At 42.0% G+C, this 19,104-nt stretch overlaps 1 protein-coding gene across 4 annotated transcripts; it reads right to left on the minus strand.

Moving 5' to 3' along the window:
* Positions 1-1,369: 1,369 nt before the first annotated feature.
* Positions 1,370-16,097, minus strand: max (myc associated factor X). Of its 4 annotated transcripts, none has more exons than XM_083790993.1 (5): positions 15,930-16,096; positions 15,581-15,607; positions 5,663-5,770; positions 3,080-3,218; positions 1,370-2,877 (listed from the first exon to the last, which is right to left on the minus strand). In XM_083790993.1, exons 1-5 carry the CDS (start codon positions 15,963-15,965, stop codon positions 2,690-2,692), a joined length of 498 nt encoding a protein of 165 aa, XP_083647119.1. In that variant the 5' UTR covers positions 15,966-16,096; the 3' UTR covers positions 1,370-2,689. The 4 variants fall into 4 exon arrangements, with proteins under 4 accessions (XP_083647119.1, XP_083647118.1, XP_083647121.1 ...); XM_083790992.1 differs by having other exon boundaries at positions 3,068-3,218; positions 15,930-16,095; XM_083790995.1 differs by lacking the exon at positions 15,581-15,607 and having other exon boundaries at positions 15,930-16,097.
* Between the last annotated feature and the right edge of the window lie 3,007 nt (positions 16,098-19,104).

The raw sequence follows: 19,104 nt of genomic DNA on the forward strand, positions 1-19,104 counted from the left end.
CCAGTTAAAATCACCCTTTGATGATATGCACACGGCTGCCATCTTGCCAGCAAGGTGCTACCTATTTGCAACTTCCCATAGGCATAGACAGCCCATTCATCCAAACACAGAAAAGTCCTATTTAATTGTATTAAATAACGTCAAACTCACCAACATTGCAGCTCTACGAAAAGCTTGAATTATCATCCATCTGCAAAGTGTTTGTTTCATAAAAATCCACCATAGACATGAGCTACTTCCTGTCAAGAAATTCCTTGCAGATGATTATTTTTCTAAGTGTCAGAGTTTGGAAGCACTCATCAGTAAAGTAACCTCCTGCTGCCTCCTGCATCATTTGCAAATTCTAAACAGGTGGTACACATGGGCTGTTGAGTGATAGTCAACGAGCACTTCCAAATCTGCGAGGAATTTCTTGACAGGGAGTAGCTCATAACATGTCTACAGTGGATTTTTATTAAACAAACATTGCAGATAGAAAGAGGATAATTCAAGCTTTCCGTACAGCTGCAATGTTGGTGAGTTTGTTATTTAATACAATTAGATAGGACTGTTCTGTTTGAATGAATGGGCCGTCTATGGGAAGTTGATGCTGGCAAGCTGGCAGCCGTGTGCATATCATCAATGGCATCCGCCTGCGGTTAGGTTAGTGTCTGGGTAGGGTGTCGGACTAATGACTGTCAGACTCTTGGTATGTGGGAACAAATACCTGCACCCGTGTCCTCAATATGTTCTGAAATTAAATCTGAATTAAATCTTTAGCCCTACATGTCATGAATGACCAGGAGGCCACTAGACTGCATGTGGAGATGCAGACCATGATTCTGCTCCGGACAGAATTTGAATTGACAGGGATGTTTTGAGACAAGTAAAATAACTGCCATGGTAATGCCACGTTCCAAGGATGAAAGGTCAAACATAGAATGAAATTATATGATTATGGCATTTGTTTCTATCCAGCATAGAAATGCTAAGAGTGGAGAGGTGACCTGAATCAAACTGGCGTTTTTCTTTACACTATCATGCAGCAAAGTACATGGGTCTACCTTAGTTCTCCACACCAGACGTGTCGGCTTCGACATAAACCAGAAAAACCTGACGCTGTCTGTGCGCCGTAGTTACACAACACTGTAGCACGCAGGTGATCACATTTCAGGTAGCCTCGTAAAGTCCTACTGTGCTCAAGAGTAAGCAATGGGGCAAAGCCGCAAAACGGTGGCAAGCTACTGGTTTTGAGGGGTGTTTTCTATTATGTCACAATTTTCATGAGGCAATAGGAGACTAAAAAGCATTCCCACTAACCCAAATTAACCTTAGTTTTGGAACAGTTTAATGCTTAGCTAAAAATACCATAATAATTACACGAATCGTCTTAAAGGATAAAATAGTTTATTTTATAGTCTCATAGTAAGGTAGGCCTTAACTTGCAAGACAATTGTTGGCAGTATGTACAACATACCTGTAATTTCCATGGAATGGAATCGGACAAACAGACTATAACACTAATTATATCCTCCTAAATGGAAATAAAATTGAAACGATATACATACACACACATTTCCTAGACAAGCAAAAATGCTTCCTTTTTTCCTCAGGTGGGAGGGGGAGATTCAGCAACATTACAGATTTGACTTTGTAAAGCACAACACATTAACAGACTTTTCTTCTCGTACTGAAAAATGGGAACTACTTTTTGACATTCAAATACCTATTTTATACCCTTAAGGAAAACAACACGTGACAAATTGGTATTTTCCCCATTATTTGTGAGAATACTACAAAATGCATAACATACTTTTAGAGAACTTGAAAACATCCAATTAATGCCGTAGAGTATATAAAACCGATATTGCCTAACGTATTCAGCCATCTAAAGTCATTCACTAGTTCAAGCTAAAGGACAAAATACAATACAAGTTGAGGAGTTTCTCCTCTTTTTCCAAAACATCAATTTTAACAAAGGAGCTATATGTCCTTTTTGTCATCTGTTAACAAACGTGTCAAAATGGAAAACATCTGCAATCCAGTGGGCCTGAGGTGGGTTGTCACTTTTAACATCAACATTTGCTTCAAAGCATCTTCACATTCTTTAGTGGAAAAGTAGGCTAAAAATGTTTTTTTTAAATCATTTTTAAAAAGGTAAACTTCTCCAGGACATGTCATCTAGGTGTGTGTGTAAATTCTAAACTGGTTTCTTATCAAGAATAATCAACAAAAATTATATATATATATATAAATATATATATATATATATATAGCAGTGCTTGGAGGGGTACGCCTGCCTGGCTCGCCCTCTCTCCCTCATTGGGAAAAAGGGGAGTGAATCAAGGGTACAAAAAGCATCAAGTCCTTAAGTAGCCAAGCTGCCTCATTTGGGGTTTTGGATTGTTGATGTTGTTTGGGGAGAGGTACCAATGCTGGAGGGTCAACGAGAGACCAAGGGAAAACAAGAGAGATAAGAGGAAGGGGCGATAATCAAGACAAAACTCAAAGCTCTACTGTACTGTATGTGGATTTCTGCAGTCGTCTACCACCCTGCTGGCTCCCCCCTCCTCTCTTTGAGATTGTGTGGAGGGCTGGGGGGGTGGGGGTCGGACAGACCGTTCTCATTGAGTCTCCAGAGCGAGTCCACCCCAGACGAGAGATGGAAGGAGAGAGAGAAAAGGACGGGGTCGGGGGTCAGCTGTGCTCTCTAGCTGGTCTCCCCACGCAGCTTCTTCCTGTTGGGCCTCTCCTCTGACTCAGACTCGGAGCTGGAGTCAGAGCCTCCGTCGAAGGCAGACACGGCGCTGCCCTTGGGGTTGGTGTAGAGGCTGCTGTCGGACGACGAGTAGCTGGCCTGGAGCTGGGTGGAGCCCTTCACCTTCTCCAGAGCACGCACTGCACAGGACAAAACAAGAGGAAGGATGCAGTGATGACTGGTGAGACCATCAAAGGAGAGAGGAAAAACAACCACCCAAGGTGGGGGAAGAGGTAGGTCATAGAGATGCTTCCATCAAGCAGACCGACAAGTGGTGAACAACTGAACATTAGGGTGTATGTGCATGGTATTCATAGAAGCGCAACTTACTTATGGTCTTACCTTGCTGTTCCAGCAGGGCATTCTGCCTCTTCAGGTCGTCGATGTCCTGCTGGTGCGTGTGGTTTTTCCGCCTCATGTACTGGATGTACTCTGTGGCTTTGTCTAGGATTTGAGCTCGGGACGCCTGTTTGATAGATTGCTGTCAGCGACAAATGAAAACCTAAAGCATGACGCAAGGTTGCAGTGTCCTTATCACATTTCTAACACAAAGCCCTTGTTTCTGCCATACCACAACATAAGACAGAACCACAGGCTTCAAAGCTGCAGTCCGCCTGGTGGGACAACTTTACTGCAGCAGAGTGCAGAAAATCTAGGACAACAATAATCCAGCTGTTCAGAGGCAAGTTGTACACAACTCCTCTGAACAGTTCAGAGCCTAATTTATGCTTCATAGACTGAAAATAGATCTATAAGCTCACTGTGTGCCACATTTGCAACCCGTTAACTTGTAGATTGCCCATTTTCAAGTATGAATTGGGCATAATATGACATGACGGGGGCATTCGGTCTGACTCTGGCAACCGTTATGAATGCCTGTGTTTACGTATCACATTAACCAAATACTGCTTAAGCCACTTTGGTGAACAAAACCTATAGGCTGGCTTACTTACTCATGCCTAAACAATCAACTAGGAAATGCTGGCTAGAACTACAAGGTCAAGGCCTTGGGTTTGATTGATGGCTAGAACACTTGCAAGATCTCTAATCAATGCCAATCAAACACATCTGTACCATGATATTGTCCATATATGTGACCTATCTTTTATCACCAAGACTCACTTATTCCCAGAATGCTGAGGTAGGAATATGTTTTTCTTTTTAATTGAGCAGCGCTGCAGCCCATTATTTTTTTAAACAATTTTATTTTCTCCCCAATTTGTAGTCATTATGGCAATGAATTCCTCCTACTGCTTGGACAGTGAGGAACCCAGAGAGAGAGGACGCGTAGACCCTTCGTCCTGCTCCTCCCGGTCAACATTCCCCGCCGACAGGCACCAACACAGCCCATAGGAACTGTGACAGATATCACCCTCCCAGCTTCCCTTCCCCTAGGAATGGCCCAATTGTGTTTGTATAGACATAGTCGGCCAAGCCGGTTGCACCGCAGTGGATTCGAACCAGTGGGCTGGTACTTTACCCCTGCCACACCCCAACGTCCCATGAAGTTCAAATTGTGGGAAACCCATAATTCCCATAATTCTGTGGTGGAAATAAAAAGGTGGAAACACTCCCATCAACCTTTATTAGAATATAAGCATTTTTATTGATTTTGCCACTTGCAATGTTCATTAATATATTTATATACAGTATGACATTTTTTAATCTCCATCAAATATAATACATTCTCTACTGCTTTTTGATGGAATATGTAGATGTCTGCTACATTAAATGTGAGGAATTTCTCAGACAATTGGACAATACACTAGAAATTAACTTGGAACGGGGAAGGCAGATGAACTCCATATAATATATATATTGTTAATGCAACAACACTATTGAGAAACACCCTATATATCTCAGCACATCCGTCTACTGTACTGAAGGGAGGCGTAGCACTTGGGGGGGTGCGGTGGAGGGAAAGATCTAAATGCTCTCAATGTCGGGGATGTCAAAACAGGAAAAGACCAACAAAATGTCCTCATAATAACTTCCTGATGCTGGGCCAAGTATTTAGACCACATCACTGTGTCTCTGGCTGCCATTCTGTACTCTACTACCATCTGCCCTCATCCTAGTCTCTGGTTTCCATCTCCTATTCTCCATGGACGAGCACAAGTGTACCCAGCAACAAGCAGCTGGGTGGGTCTCTCTGCGTTATATGCCTTTTTTTGCGTGCTGGTGTTGAAAAACAGCTAATCTACAAGCTCACAACGTGTTGCGCTCTGAGCTTGTAGTCCCGCAATTTTCGGTACGCGACACCAGAGCTCAAGTAATGATAACTCAAGCTTTAGCATACAGGTTCAGAAACAACAGCAGTTAACACCAGAAGAATTACATTGATAAAATGTGTTAGTCAGTGGTTTTCAACCAGTGATCCTTCAGAGGGTTCCAGGTGGTCCCCAGCTAAATGATGGAGTTGAGCCTTATAGATCTTTAACTCGAGAGAGTAAAATAAAACCAAATGGACCCGTAATAGTCCATTTGGTTTCATTTTACGCTCTCAAGAGTGGAATTATTGTTAAACATCTGTACAATTAGAGAATGTAGAAGAATTGTTATTTTGATCAATGTTTGCCTGTTATTTCTCGTATTGGTACCACATCAATACAGCATGTAATTGTGAACAAAATCCTAAGATTAGAGTCTGAGAGGCTAAATCTCATCAAATGGAGGTCCGTGGCTCAAATGTCGAATAAATAATGGACCTCGACCTCGAAAACCACTGACTTAGATAATGCATTACGTTTTGTAACTAAACGTGCAGGTTAAATAATCTAGCAAAGATTAAGCAGTCAACAATAATAAGCAAAACACAATTGACAAATAATCTTATACAAATCCCAAACCGCTCAAAGTTTGCTCCAAAACGGGTTGGGTTGACCTCCTGCAGGGCTACAGCTGCCCAGTGCAGGCTTTACCAACCTTTTCCCCTTGTAAGGCAGGCACGGAGTCCCGTAGGCTGTGAAAGCTGTCTTTGATGTGGTCCCTACGCTTGCGCTCCAGTGCATTGTGGTGTGCCCGTTTGTCTGCCTGCAATGAGAAAGTCACAAGGGGGTCCTTCAGCCTGGCAGCAGACCAGTGTGGGGAGGGGGGGGGTTAGGACTCCCTACTGCCCCCCAGTCCCCTGCACTGGCTCAAAACAGAGACCCTCAAGGTAGATTAAACACCATATACCTGCAGTCTACATTTCTGTTTACAGTCAGCATTTAACTAATTCATGATTACCAATGTGAAGCCATTACATCAATATAGATGGGCTAACTAGGAACTTGCAGGAAGCTTGTTCAAAGGTTAAGAAATCAGAAATGTGACAGCAATGTTGAAAAGTCCAAGCAACCTATACCCAAATTATTTTAAGTAGTCTAGGAGTCTTTTTTTTGTTAACGTTTATTAATGATTTCCTCCTATACACAGGTTTAATGTTTGTCTTTAGTTCAATGTATGTTTTGTAAACGCCATTGACAATGAAGAGAAAATTTATGTCATAATATGTCATTTACGTCATATTGTCTCTTTATTGTAAATGGCATTTAATGTTTGTTTCACCATTACATCACCTAATCAACACGAGTTAGACTTTAATATATTAGCGCCCCTCACTTCACAACACGGGTGTGAATAAAGAATTAGCCGTCTTTAGGATTGTTGGGCCTGCATGCATGTGTGTCCGGATCTAATCTTGCAAAACGCTGGACCAATCATTGTCATTGCCAAATATCTTGTGCACACTGCCAGTAGGCCACAGAAGCATGTATATTTTATACTGAAATATTTAGTCAAATAATGTAAGACAATGTAATCAAGAGAGACATCCATGTACTAGTCTTGTTTCGTTTAATATAATTTAAATTGACTATTGTCAATGTTGGCCTACTTTCTGGAATCACTGTCTCTACCCACCACCACTGCCCTTCATTACGTGTGCCATACAGGAGTGTCTGCACTAAGTCATGATCAAGTCAAAGTGAAGACACTAAAGCTATTGAGACGAGGAATTGGAGGCTGCCAGATCCTGGTTGAGGATTACATCAACTGAATAAACCAGCAAGCCTGTTGGCTAGCTGCAGACTGTTGCACATGGAATAAACACTTGCAATGTTCTTCAAACACCCATTTTTAGTATTTTTTTTCCATTTTTCAGCAGTTTCATACATTCCTGTGAAAACCTATAGTGCTATTTTTGACAATTACATGCAAATAAGTACAGTTTTTAGTGCAAAGTATAACTTTTGATATATATATATACTTTGTTCATAAAAGAAAATTGCCGATGTACAAGGAACTATGACTTGCAGATCGGCTATTTTTGCTTCAACAATTTTCACTTATTACTGCAGTCCAAGCTTTTAGGAAAAAAAAAATCACACTTGTGTGAAGTGATGGGTGCCCACTGCATTTATATCGGCCACATGACGTGTTACTCGTCATTTAGTGCCCTAAACAAAGTGCCCTTAAACTTAAAACTTCTAAACATTCTACTTGGCCATAGAGTCCATAGACTTGGCTAACGGGTTACGTCATAAGTGGCACAAACCTTACAAATCCCATAGACTTGGCTGCCATATGACCTAATCTTAAAAAGCCATGCATTGGAGCGCTAGTGGCTGACCCACAAAAAATGTCACAATAATACCCTATCTCAGTTCTTTACTAGCACCCAGTAAGATACAGTTTTGCACTAACCAATCCAGCCTTCTCTAGTTTGAGACAGAAGTCAAGGGCCCAATGATGTTTTGTCTAATCAAAATGATAATACACTCCCAAAAAAGACAAGGTTAGTCAGCCAACTATTGTAATGTGTTCAAGTCATTATCTTGAGACGTGGTAGAAGTCACGTGACCATCATTAGGATCGTGTGTGTGCATTAGGAACGTTTTGTTATTTTACCAAGCTGCTGGTATAATAGCATAACAGCTGGTGGCAATTTCATTTCTCATGCTTTATGACTTTCCTTTCATCACAAAACCAAACTAACCACAAGTAGAAGAGATAAAAAGAAAAGAAATCTGCTGTGTCACCTCTTAAACGTTTGTATTACATTCTGACTAACAAGAAGGTTAAGGCAGGAAGTTATAAATAAAAAGCAAAGCTTTTGCACACCTACAGGCGACAGGTGTGTAGGAGAGGGTACGGTGCCCGACAATACACTGTCTTCAAATGCAGTGAAATAGCCTTCATCAGGCTATCTTTATCTATATATCTATGTTTGTTCATTTTTCATAAGGCAGGAAGTTAAAATTCATTCCTATTCCAGCAGGACTCTCCCCAAAGAATAGAGCTGATGAGCTGCTAATAGTATCTCTGTGCCATCATAAATCATTTTCAAATTATGGTGTCAAAGTAACTTTTTTAAAGTCACGGGACATGCTAAAATTGTGCTTTGGTTGCATTCATATTTAACTGCCAATTTAAAACCACCTTTCCTCATTCCACACTCCCCATAACGAAGTTCGGTTATGAGTTATTACATTGTGCAGGATGGCAAAATTAGGGATGGGTATGGGAGGATATAAGATTCCATCTTTTATAGCCATAAAAACACTCAAGATAATGCTATGGATTGTGACAATTATTCAATAATTCCATTATCAGTATAATAGTGAATATCCGCACGTTAACCGTTTCCGCGCCATTGCCATTAAGGTTGGGCGATATAGCATCTCTGCAGCCCCGTTTGCAACGCGTTGAGAGCTTGTAGATCTGTCTGTTTTTGCAGCGCTGGTGTACAGGCGGAGATGAAGTGAAGTTCAATCAGTGCGTTGAATCAGCAGCAACAAGCGAGCTAACACCACCACCAGCCTGTTAGCTCTTTGCTAATGATTTGTCACTCCCGTCTTTTTTTTTACTTCACAGGTCGCACATTGGGTTGTGATGAGACACAAGACAGCAGTGTGCATTCTGGTGTGACTGTATATTATTAAACTGCGGACTCCGGAGCAACAACATGTAGGCTACACTAGTACATTCGCCTTGGTCCCAGCCAGGAAGCCAGCCTACTCTATGCAGCCAGCCCAGAGTGAGTGTGTGAGCTGTTCTCTGGGAGCATACCATTATAAAGGAGGGGGTTTCCACTTTCCACCCGGCCGCTGTTACGACTTTGCTGGCCCAAATTGATTCGCATTTTGCTCACACTACTCGCTGTAGGTTAATATCATTTCGCAAAAGAAATAATTGCCACGACAAATCGCCTAATAAAAATAATCTGCGATTGGACTCGTAAAATCACGATTGACAATAGATTGGTATAGTCACCCAACCCTAATTGCCATTTGCCATAGATCTCCGTCAATTAAAGCCTTATTTTTTAATGCTTTTTAATGCACGTTGCAATGCATGTGTCAAGCATTACTATTACTAACCCTATCCCAAACCTAAATATAACCGCAAGCACGTCACAACGCATGTGGGTGAACATGTACTGTATGTCAAGCATTACTATTACTAACCCTACCCCATGGCCAGCCGGGGCGCCTGATGGAGGGGAAAGGAACTGGTTGGAATAACGTGTTCCTTCCACACGCTATGTCCAACCAGGGAAACTCCCCCCTGTCAGTTGTAAAGGAGCAACTTGGACACTCAGGCATGAAGGAAGCATGAGTTCAAGTCCGTTGCTCTCCCCAGGTTGGTGGAGGGTGTGTAGAGCCCAGGATCACATTAGATAATTGACACAGGGGTGAATAATGGGTTACAAAATCGTGGGATAAAAATATATATAAAAAATAAAACTAACCCTACCCCAAACCTAGACATAACCCACAAGCACGTTGCAACACATGTCGGACCAAAGCTAACTGCACTTTATCCGCAAAAAAATTTGGGAGCATTCGAACCCACTCAACCCAGGAGGTATGGATTCATTGAAAGTCTATTGCCTAACGAGGCATGCTACGAGCTGGCTGCTGGAATGCTTTTCTAGAGACTACTTCATTATAACACGCCCAAGGCATGTAAAAGAAAAGGAAAAACCCCGCCCAGTAATGCAAAACCCCACCCAGTAGGGGAGGGGTTGATTTCACCCAACAACACCGTGTGGCTGCCAGGGATATCCCCTTCCCATTGGCCAGAGGGCAGCTTTGCCGTTGCTTGCTTGGTGTCCCATTTGCCAGAGGAGCCAATCAGATCAGTATGACTAGGTCGCAAATTGATCGCTTACATTTCATGAGCGTTCATAAGTCAGGTTTCACCTGACAAAAAGCTGACAGCTCATCAGAACGTGACAGCTCATCAGAACGCGCTTAATGGCAAATGGTGGGCGTGGACGTATATATTCTCGCAACTCTACGAGCACAACTAATGCCAGGAAAAGTAAACATGCTGACATTTTTGCACAGTTAGGTATGGGCATTTGACAACATCATCACCGTGTCCGATGTCAAGGAGTCTAGCCTCGGTACCCAGGCTTTCATTTTCATCAGGGCACAAATCTCTGCCACGACCCGCCCCCTCTAGACCAAAAACCTAACACGTTAGCTCAGGCTAAGGACAGTCAGTTAAGAATATTTTAAACAGCGTCTATGCAGATTCACAGTTCACATAAGACTGAGGGCTTTATATCTAAATATATGCAGCCCTATATGCAGTCGTGGAGGATGGATGCAGGACTTCAGCATCTATTATGATTAAAGTGAGTGATTCACCTGGTTACCCAAAGACACTATTACGTCTATTTATACTTCCTTGTATGATGTGTCTCTAACCTGACTTTAATGCAAACAATCGCACTATAAATTAAGCTTTACTCCTTCATTAGAGGGCAGTACTGAAAACAGCTACAGTATACTCTGGGCGCCTAGGATAAGAGTTGAGACCTGAGGACTTGAAAAACAATCCTATTTCAATAAAGTGGCTGCCATCGGCTGGCTAATTTAGCCATTTACAACCCACTGTGGACTGTATACAAAAAAAAAATTGCTGATCTGCAATACCCAGCCACCATGCCCATTTCATGACAAGGCACTAGAGTGTGGAATGCAAGTATGGAGACAGCTGCTGCTGCCTATTGCACAACAGTAAAAACCGTTTAGGATAGGCGTTTCCACTATGAGAGCCATGTGCCACTACTTCATAATATACACAAATTCAACCATGAGGCGTGACAGCTCTCCCTCCATTAACCCTACTGTAAACAAGCAGATGACTGGTATCGATGGAATGCACAATTATGAGTCTGGCAGCCATTTTGATATGAGGCAGGGTAGATGGTTTCTCACGTGACATCCAACTAGTATCAGGTGGAAATATGTAAAACAAACAATCCACCATAAACCAGAACTGCCCTGTCATGTTTCTACTTTAGCGTAGACAATATACAACTAGAAGAAGTGCCCCTCGGGGCACAGGTCTCCACCAGGATTGACATTTGGATCAAATCTGAAAGACACTAAAAAAAGTGTTGCACATAAATGGGTGGTGCTCGAAAAGGCAGAATACAAAAATGCAGGCCAGATTTTTTTCCTTGGGCTGTGCCTGTAGGGAGTGTGCAACACTGTGCATACAACGTTTTACGCAGATCGGTGCAGTTATGTGAAGACGCGACTTGGCCTGTTCTAGTGCCACCATGTGGCTGATTTGAAAACTGTCAAGTGACATTTCTTCATCAGCCTAGTGGGAATATGCGTACAGTTTCATCGCAATCGGACACTGCATTGACACAGCATTTTGTACAGAACGGGTACAAAACGGGCTACTCCTGAAAACTTTGGAAGCCAATCTTAGCCAATCAGGATGGAATATGAGAAATCAAACAAACCCGTCTTGATCACATGACTATGGAGATCATGTGTACCGATTAGCGTGAAATTTGGATAAAATATAGTAATATAAAAAAAATTGTTTTACATATGTCGGGCCTGGTGGCGCTATAAAGAGCAGATGTGAAAATTCCAGGCAAATGTTTTTCCTTGGCCTCTAGGGAGTATGCATACAAGGTTTTACACAGATCGGTGCAGTTATAGGTAAAAACACTAATCGGACAGTTATAGCGCCACCATGAGGCTGAGTAGAAAATTTTCAAGTGGTATTTCTTCCTCTGTCTACTGGGAATGTGCATGCAAAATGTCAGGGAGTGTATGTGTGTGAGATTAGCTGTCCACAAACAGACACGGATGGAGTGCAATACATACTCTTTCCCCATGCCATCGGCCTGGTGGAGACAATTCATTATAATCAATTTACCATCAGAACAATTATCAAATACAATTGTTAGCAATTGAATAATGTGCCTTTCTTGTTTGCAACATATGAGGTTATATTTCGAATCTCAATGTTATACTCAAACGTCAAAATGAGTACACAAACATTTGCTCGAGGTGCCGTATTCGACAGCCTGGGCAAACACACCACATTCAATTTTGTATATTGCTACTCTGTCAGGTTAACTTTACTACAGGTGTCACTTCATGCTACCTAGGTTGTGAGTGGGATATGGTATCTGGGTCATTAAGCACCTCGAAAACAGGTGTCAAATTTCCTAAGTGCAACCATTATCATGCCTGTCATCATATAACTGATCCCTGTTGCTGGCTGTCTCAGAGGGCATGGCAGCCAACCTGCCTTCCCATTCTATTCATACTTGGCTGAAAGACATTATATAACTACTACTCCAGGTGCTGAATGGAAGAGCTCATAGCTACTGTTGAGACCAGTGGTCTCCTTGCAATCTTGAAAGCTTTTGCCATTCAGTTTAGTAAGTGAAATATTAAAGATGTTCTTTTGTTTTTCCCTTGCAGGGATTTCTTTGAGCACTAAAGCATGATAAATCATACAGCAGAAACACTTCAATCTCAGATATAGCCCATTGAACAGGAGAAAACAACAAATTAGCATAACATTTTAATGGAGTTGAGACCACTTAATTTATGTATCTCAGATTAATGCATATCTTAGATTTGCATAAATGAATTCTCTCTTTGACAAAAGATACATTAAGTGTCTTGTGTAGACGGATACATTTATATTTTTTCCGATGTGCATATAGATAACTTATCTCTGACCAATATGATTACACTAAAATGTATAAACACAGATAAATGAATTGTATATTTTACTGTACACAGATGGATAACTGAAGTACAGACAGGCCATGTGTCAAATTAAGTAAAAGTCTGCATAATTGAGTGTAGAAATGTAGATGTTTCCATACAGGTGTACCGCATGACGCAATTATCACCATCCCTCATGATGGTAAGGTAAAGATATCGGACAAGCTACAGTAGTTCGTGATTGAGGCACAGCTGGCAGGAGACTCACAAAGACTGCTCAACTAGTAGTATCTCAATAGGAATGTGGCGTCTGCAATTTAATCTATGGGAAAGATACGAGTAAATGGGGTCAGAAATTGTGGCCAAAGGCACACATTGGATGATCATGCTTGTGCGATATGTAACGAAAAACAGAAGAGAAACGCTTCCTCAGGTGACAAAGACGTCAATGCAGGATGCATCAGACTGTTTTAGTAAAAACAAAAAAAAGTCCAATGACAACTACATTAAAAGTATGGTTGTGTTGCAGTGAATAAACTTTACTGTACACTGTATACACGTAGAGAACGGTACATGCTGTGGGGGTCACTGAATGGTCATACGAAAATGTGAATCATATGCTATGGCCTTCACAGTCACCAGATCTCAACTCACTTGAACACCTACAGATTTTGAACTGACATGTTAGGCCTCTTTTAGACGGCGACCATCTCCATATAACACGTCAAAGTCCCGTTGCGTTCTCATTTCTTTGGACCATTTACATGAGAACGCACACTTGAATGAACACGCTACAAAGTGCATGCATATATATGCCACGTCGCTAGGTGGCGCGTGTCCTTGTGGGGTCCATGTGACGCAGCGCTTATATAAACCATAGACATAAGTCACGCATGCGTAGAACTACTTCCATTCTTCTTCTACACAGAAAGCAAACAAACGTTGCGTCCTCATCACACCTCCAGCAAACCGGACTATCCGACATGGTTGTTGTTGTTCGTTTCCCCTAGCAACTGACGCATGCCTATGACACCATGTAAAAACGTAGGACACGGGGCGAGCCGACCAGAGCTGACGTAAGCCATGATGTCACAAGTTTTGCGGATCCACCGTTTTGCCTGTTTATATGGAGACCATAGGAAACGGCGTTCTAAAAGATTTCCACTCTGGGAGGTGGTTTCACTTCGTTGCGTTTTCACCTCCTGTGAACACGGTTCTCGTCTAAATGACAGCAGCAAACGATACTTTCTTTTGCCGTTTTTTATGAACACCATCCTCGTGTAAATAGCACCTTAGACAGCGCTCTCGTCTTCACCTCCATCATTAAAACACCAAATGAGGGAATATATTTTGTTGGACCAGTGTTCGAGACTTGTACAATCTATGCCATGGTGCACTGACAGTTTAAATTTCTCTCTCTCTCTATATATATATATATATATATATATATATATATAGCACACACCAATTGCCATTTTAGATGCCCATCCACCCATGTTTGCAATTCTCTGTCCACTGTTTGTACTAATGGTTCCTCTCATCTCAATTGTGTACTAATGGTTCCTCTCATCTCAATTGTGTGTAAGCCAAGTGTTTATTCCACAGCAACATTCCTAAGGGACTAGGTGGGCCAAGCTAGATGCAATTGCCTGACTTTCAAGTATACTGTAGTGGTGGGTCTCACGTTGCATATAGTCAATTTAGTCATGTGTTCACAAATTAAATTATAAAGCATTTGTGACATATTTGTTAGACTGAAAGCAGGTACAGTTCTTGTATTTGTATTAATGTTAATTAATGTGCTCTAAATGTGCTTTCATTCAAACCCATGAATGCAAAAGCCAACATTGCTGACAGAATGACCTCATGCTTTTTGGAGGGCAATAAAATAACAGGTTTGATTATAACAACACAATAGTATCAGTTGAAAGCAACACACAGGTGATGGCCTGCCCTATATGCCCCTTTGCATTCACAGTTTGCATATGATTTATCTATTTGAGCGGGGTTATGCCTTTATGTTCTGCTGTGCAAAAGAAATGTCGTGCAGGGTGTTTTTCTCGCCGGTATGCGATGCGGCTACGTCATTCATTTAGCCTGCCAGGACTCAATGGCCTGTCGAGAGAAGATGGCTCTAATCACTGGCTGCAACACAGGAAAACATCCTGCAGCACCCTTCCTGACACGACACTTTGTATACGAGTAGCAGGCTCGGCTGCAGCTCTACACACGTTCATTTTCAGTAGAACCAAACAAATCATCGATGGAACATGAATGCAAATGGTGACTCTGTACCGAGATGACCTAGATGTGTAATGTGCTTGGCGCATCTGATCATGAACGGAATCCCCGTGAAACGAAGGGAACGCTGATCGGAACAGCTACTCACACAGCATGCTTTATTGTGCATTCCTAAACCAATGCAGCTATTCAGTATTATAAAGCTTTGGTCTAAATATAGATGTCGTGTCACCAACTCCCTATGCCCGCGTAAACATACGGATGGATCGTGGGGGATACCCTGCATTGCACTAAGGTTATAGCTTTGCACCGTGTTCAAATCGCGGCAGAATTGTATAGTCCCCCCCAATTGAAAGCAAACACACACATTAACTTGGCATGCAGTTAATATAGTATTGATATTGATTTCATTAAAGAATTTAGTTACTCTTAATCAGACGCAGCAGTAGTTTTGCACGTCTCCGGTCTCCCATTCTTTAGTGTAAAGTCACATTTCTACCAACCAACAAACAGCAGATTCAATTCAACTGAATTAACAGAATGATAAATGCAACATGATCAAATGTACAGTAAAAAGAATGTCGGCGTTGGGGCATTAAATTCCCCCGGCATTACGCACCACACCATGATATCTCGGTGAGTCTTCCTGCAAAGAAAACAGAACAAAAAAGTGCAATTGTAGCCACATTTTTTTCTCCACACTTGACCAATTGCCTACAGTAACTAGGTTCTAAAACAGTTTAGCAGTTTAGCAAAAGGAATGAGGCAACAACAAAAGAAGCATTACCTCCCAAAATTACGAACCGAGGTTCCCAGAGAACCTCGCAGAAATACTTCTCTCACACAGAAAACAACAGCAAAGCTAGTCTGCTTAAAGGCTGGCTAACGCCAGCTAGCCAGCTAGGTTAGCAAAAAAATGATATTCAGAGGGAGGGGGAGAAAAATAAACTATTGCCGAATATACTCACGTCACTATCAACATCGATATCTTCATTATCACTCATTCTTCGGCGAAAGGGTCTATTTTAAAAGAACGGGCGAGTGAAAAACAACATGGATCAACGTTAACACCGATCAGGCGCTCCAGACCCGCAGCCAGACTAGAGGAGGCAGAGCGTTCTGTTTAGACAGCACTGAGTCAGTGAGCTGCGAGCTGGATGGATTACACGTGACTTCACTCCACACGGACACACACTGTTCCGGCGACACGCCTGTGCGTCCCGATCGACGCGTCGACGGAGTCACGGGACACTAGTTTCATTTCGCTGCGCTGTAGTTCTCAACTTCTAACCCTGGGACGTAACTCTGCATTAGTATAACATAGTTGCGTTCGTCTTTTATTTAGCCACAGGTGAAGTGCGGATAAAAATGGAGAGATGGCCGACTCCAGAAATGGTGTATTTTATTTACTTAACATATATTTTTAATTTGATAAACTACAAGACCCAGGAGCCTATACGCTGTAGGCATCGTTGAGATGAGTTGTACTACCCGCTGCACCACGGAAATTGTAGTTCAAGTTCGTCGCTGTGTCAGGCTACGTTATCCACGTGTCTCACGTAGCTGCTCCTTCTATTGTTAATTTGGTCAATTAGGCTGCTGAATGCTGATGATGGATAGGGGGCCAGGGGCTATACGATATGTATATAATATATGTTTTTTCTGATAGAGATCTCTCTCTCTCTCTCTCTCTCTCTCTCTCCCCCTCTCTCTCTCTCTCACACACACACACACACACACACACACACACACACACACACACACACACACACACACACACACACACACACACACACACACACACACACACACAATAAATTGTCAAACCCCTTCAGCTATGGGTGCCCTTCTGTTCTTTCTTTCTTTCTTTCTTTCTTTCTTTCTTTCTTTCTTTTTGATTAGTAATTTTGTATATCTTTGTTTTCCCATTATTCTTCAACCCAGCCTTCACAAGATGCCTAATGTATTCTGTCATATGACATGTTGCACACTGATATCAGATCTATACGCTTGCTTGTTGTAGAGCTCTGCTATTCACTACTATTTCTCCTTTTGCTAGTAGCTCAACAGCATGTGGGGGTCGGGGGTGGTGTTGGACCTTCTACAGTCTATGTGTTGGACCAAATTGCAGATAATCTGTTTTATTTTCTCTCTTTTTTTCTCCTCAAAATTCATGCTGTACATAAGGAGCTTACATAGTGGATTATTTGCCCTGCAACAGTGGATCAACAAATGTGTAAAAACAAAGCCTAGAGCAGCCTCAACCCTTCCCCTGGCAGGTCAGCAGGCCACAGCAGATGCTGCTGACACCCTTACTGCCAGTACATAATAGCAACCTACTATGACCCTCCTCCTCCTATTAGCTTTTCCTCCCTCGGTCTCCCTCTCTCATTCTGTCTTTATCATCCCCCTTTTCTCCCTCGCCTCCTTCTCCATTCCTCTGGTCCACCCCTCTCTCATTCCCTTTATCATATTAGCTATGTCCTGCAGCAGTGCAGACAAACAGGGTCACCCAGAAATTAGGTCTGTAACAGTATAGCCTATTTAAGGCATGACAACACAATAAGGTTGGGCCTCAATAATGCATCTACTGTCATCATGACATGACGCCCCCCACCTCTCTTCTTTGAGCTTTACCAGAGGGTGGTCACTTGAAACTTGTGGACTTGAACCAAGGTCTACTTGCATAATAAAAGAGATTAGCATCATCTTTTGCTTGCAATGACATGTTTCTTTTTTGTTTTTAAACCAATTTTGATTTCATACACCAAGTAAATTCTGAGACTCCCTTTAGTTTTTGGTACATTATTTCAAATTTCTATTTATTCTTGAAGCAGATATGTCTCTTTACCTCTATTTGTGTGCTGTGTGACAACTGATTCTCCCTTGTGGGATCAATCATGACACCTTTCTGACGGAAACTAGACCGGTATGCTCACGCACGCACACACGCACGCCACACACACAGGCCACAGTGAGTTATATTGCATTTGATCAGCCCTTCAGTTCATAATCGCCTGCCTGCACAGGGCAAGTAAGGAGCAGACATTGATTAGCTGTGGCTGACACGGGCAGTGACTGGAGGAGGCATGTGGGCATGTCCAGTGCAGGCCTGTAATTACTGATCAGTCCAGGCCACATGGAGTCGCCCTCCCCTCCCCCCATATGGGGCTGGCCTGATAAACCTATAAAATGCAGTTTCTTTTGTGGCTTTTCACCCCCCAGCCTTAAGTCAATGTTAGGCCTGGATGTTTTTGCCCTTGCTATTGTTTTCTATGGATGACTTATGGAAGGGGGAGGAGAGAGTATAGGGGATGTGGTGGGAATCCATCCAACATTATTCACAGCATCAAATTAGTGACAAGTTCTTGTGGTCGTGCATGTCAAATGCTTTGATTTTATATATCATCCATCGTTCCATCTTGCTGACCATTCAATGTATTTTATTGTAATGTTCTTTTAAATTGTTTTTACCATGTAAAAAGTATACACATAGCATAGATAGAATGTTTCAAAAAGAAGATGTTCAAAACAGCCATGTATATGACATATTTCATTTTTGGATATTTCATATTCCTTTTTTTTTAGCCTGCTCAAAACTACTTTAAGCAACATGTTTAAATTAAGTGTCCACTAGATGGTGCTTCCAAGCATAATTATCATAAGGTTGATGGGTGTACTGTAATTGTCTCCACCAGGCCGAAGGCATGGGGAGAGAGTATGTTTTACCACTGTAGTGGCTTACTGTGGCTACTGTGCAATACCGCATCTCACAAACTTCAATGGCATAATCTCTAAGCCATAAACTCGCAAAAGTTTGAGAGGCTTTGGCTTCATCCATGTTTACACCTCAAAGTCAACACCAACTGGATTAGCGATTACCGCTGTGGGGAAATGTTGTTCAAACATTTTTGACACCAAGAAAGTAAAGAATATATTATACCATCGCAAATTTGTTCACTACATGCTAACATATATATACAGTATATACACACATAAAGCAACCTCAAGTTTAGCACTGCAGAAGCTAAAGCAGCAATCTGATTACTTGCAAGGCACTGCAAACAACAGCAACTGTTCGATTTATTGACTTGGAATCATCATCGAGTTTTCTGTTTTAGCATATATTCATGTTTACCAACT

This window comes from Protomyctophum parallelum (assembly GCF_964188405.1).
Source record: "Protomyctophum parallelum genome assembly, chromosome: 19".
NCBI classification, from domain to species: Eukaryota; Metazoa; Chordata; class Actinopteri; order Myctophiformes; family Myctophidae; genus Protomyctophum; species Protomyctophum parallelum.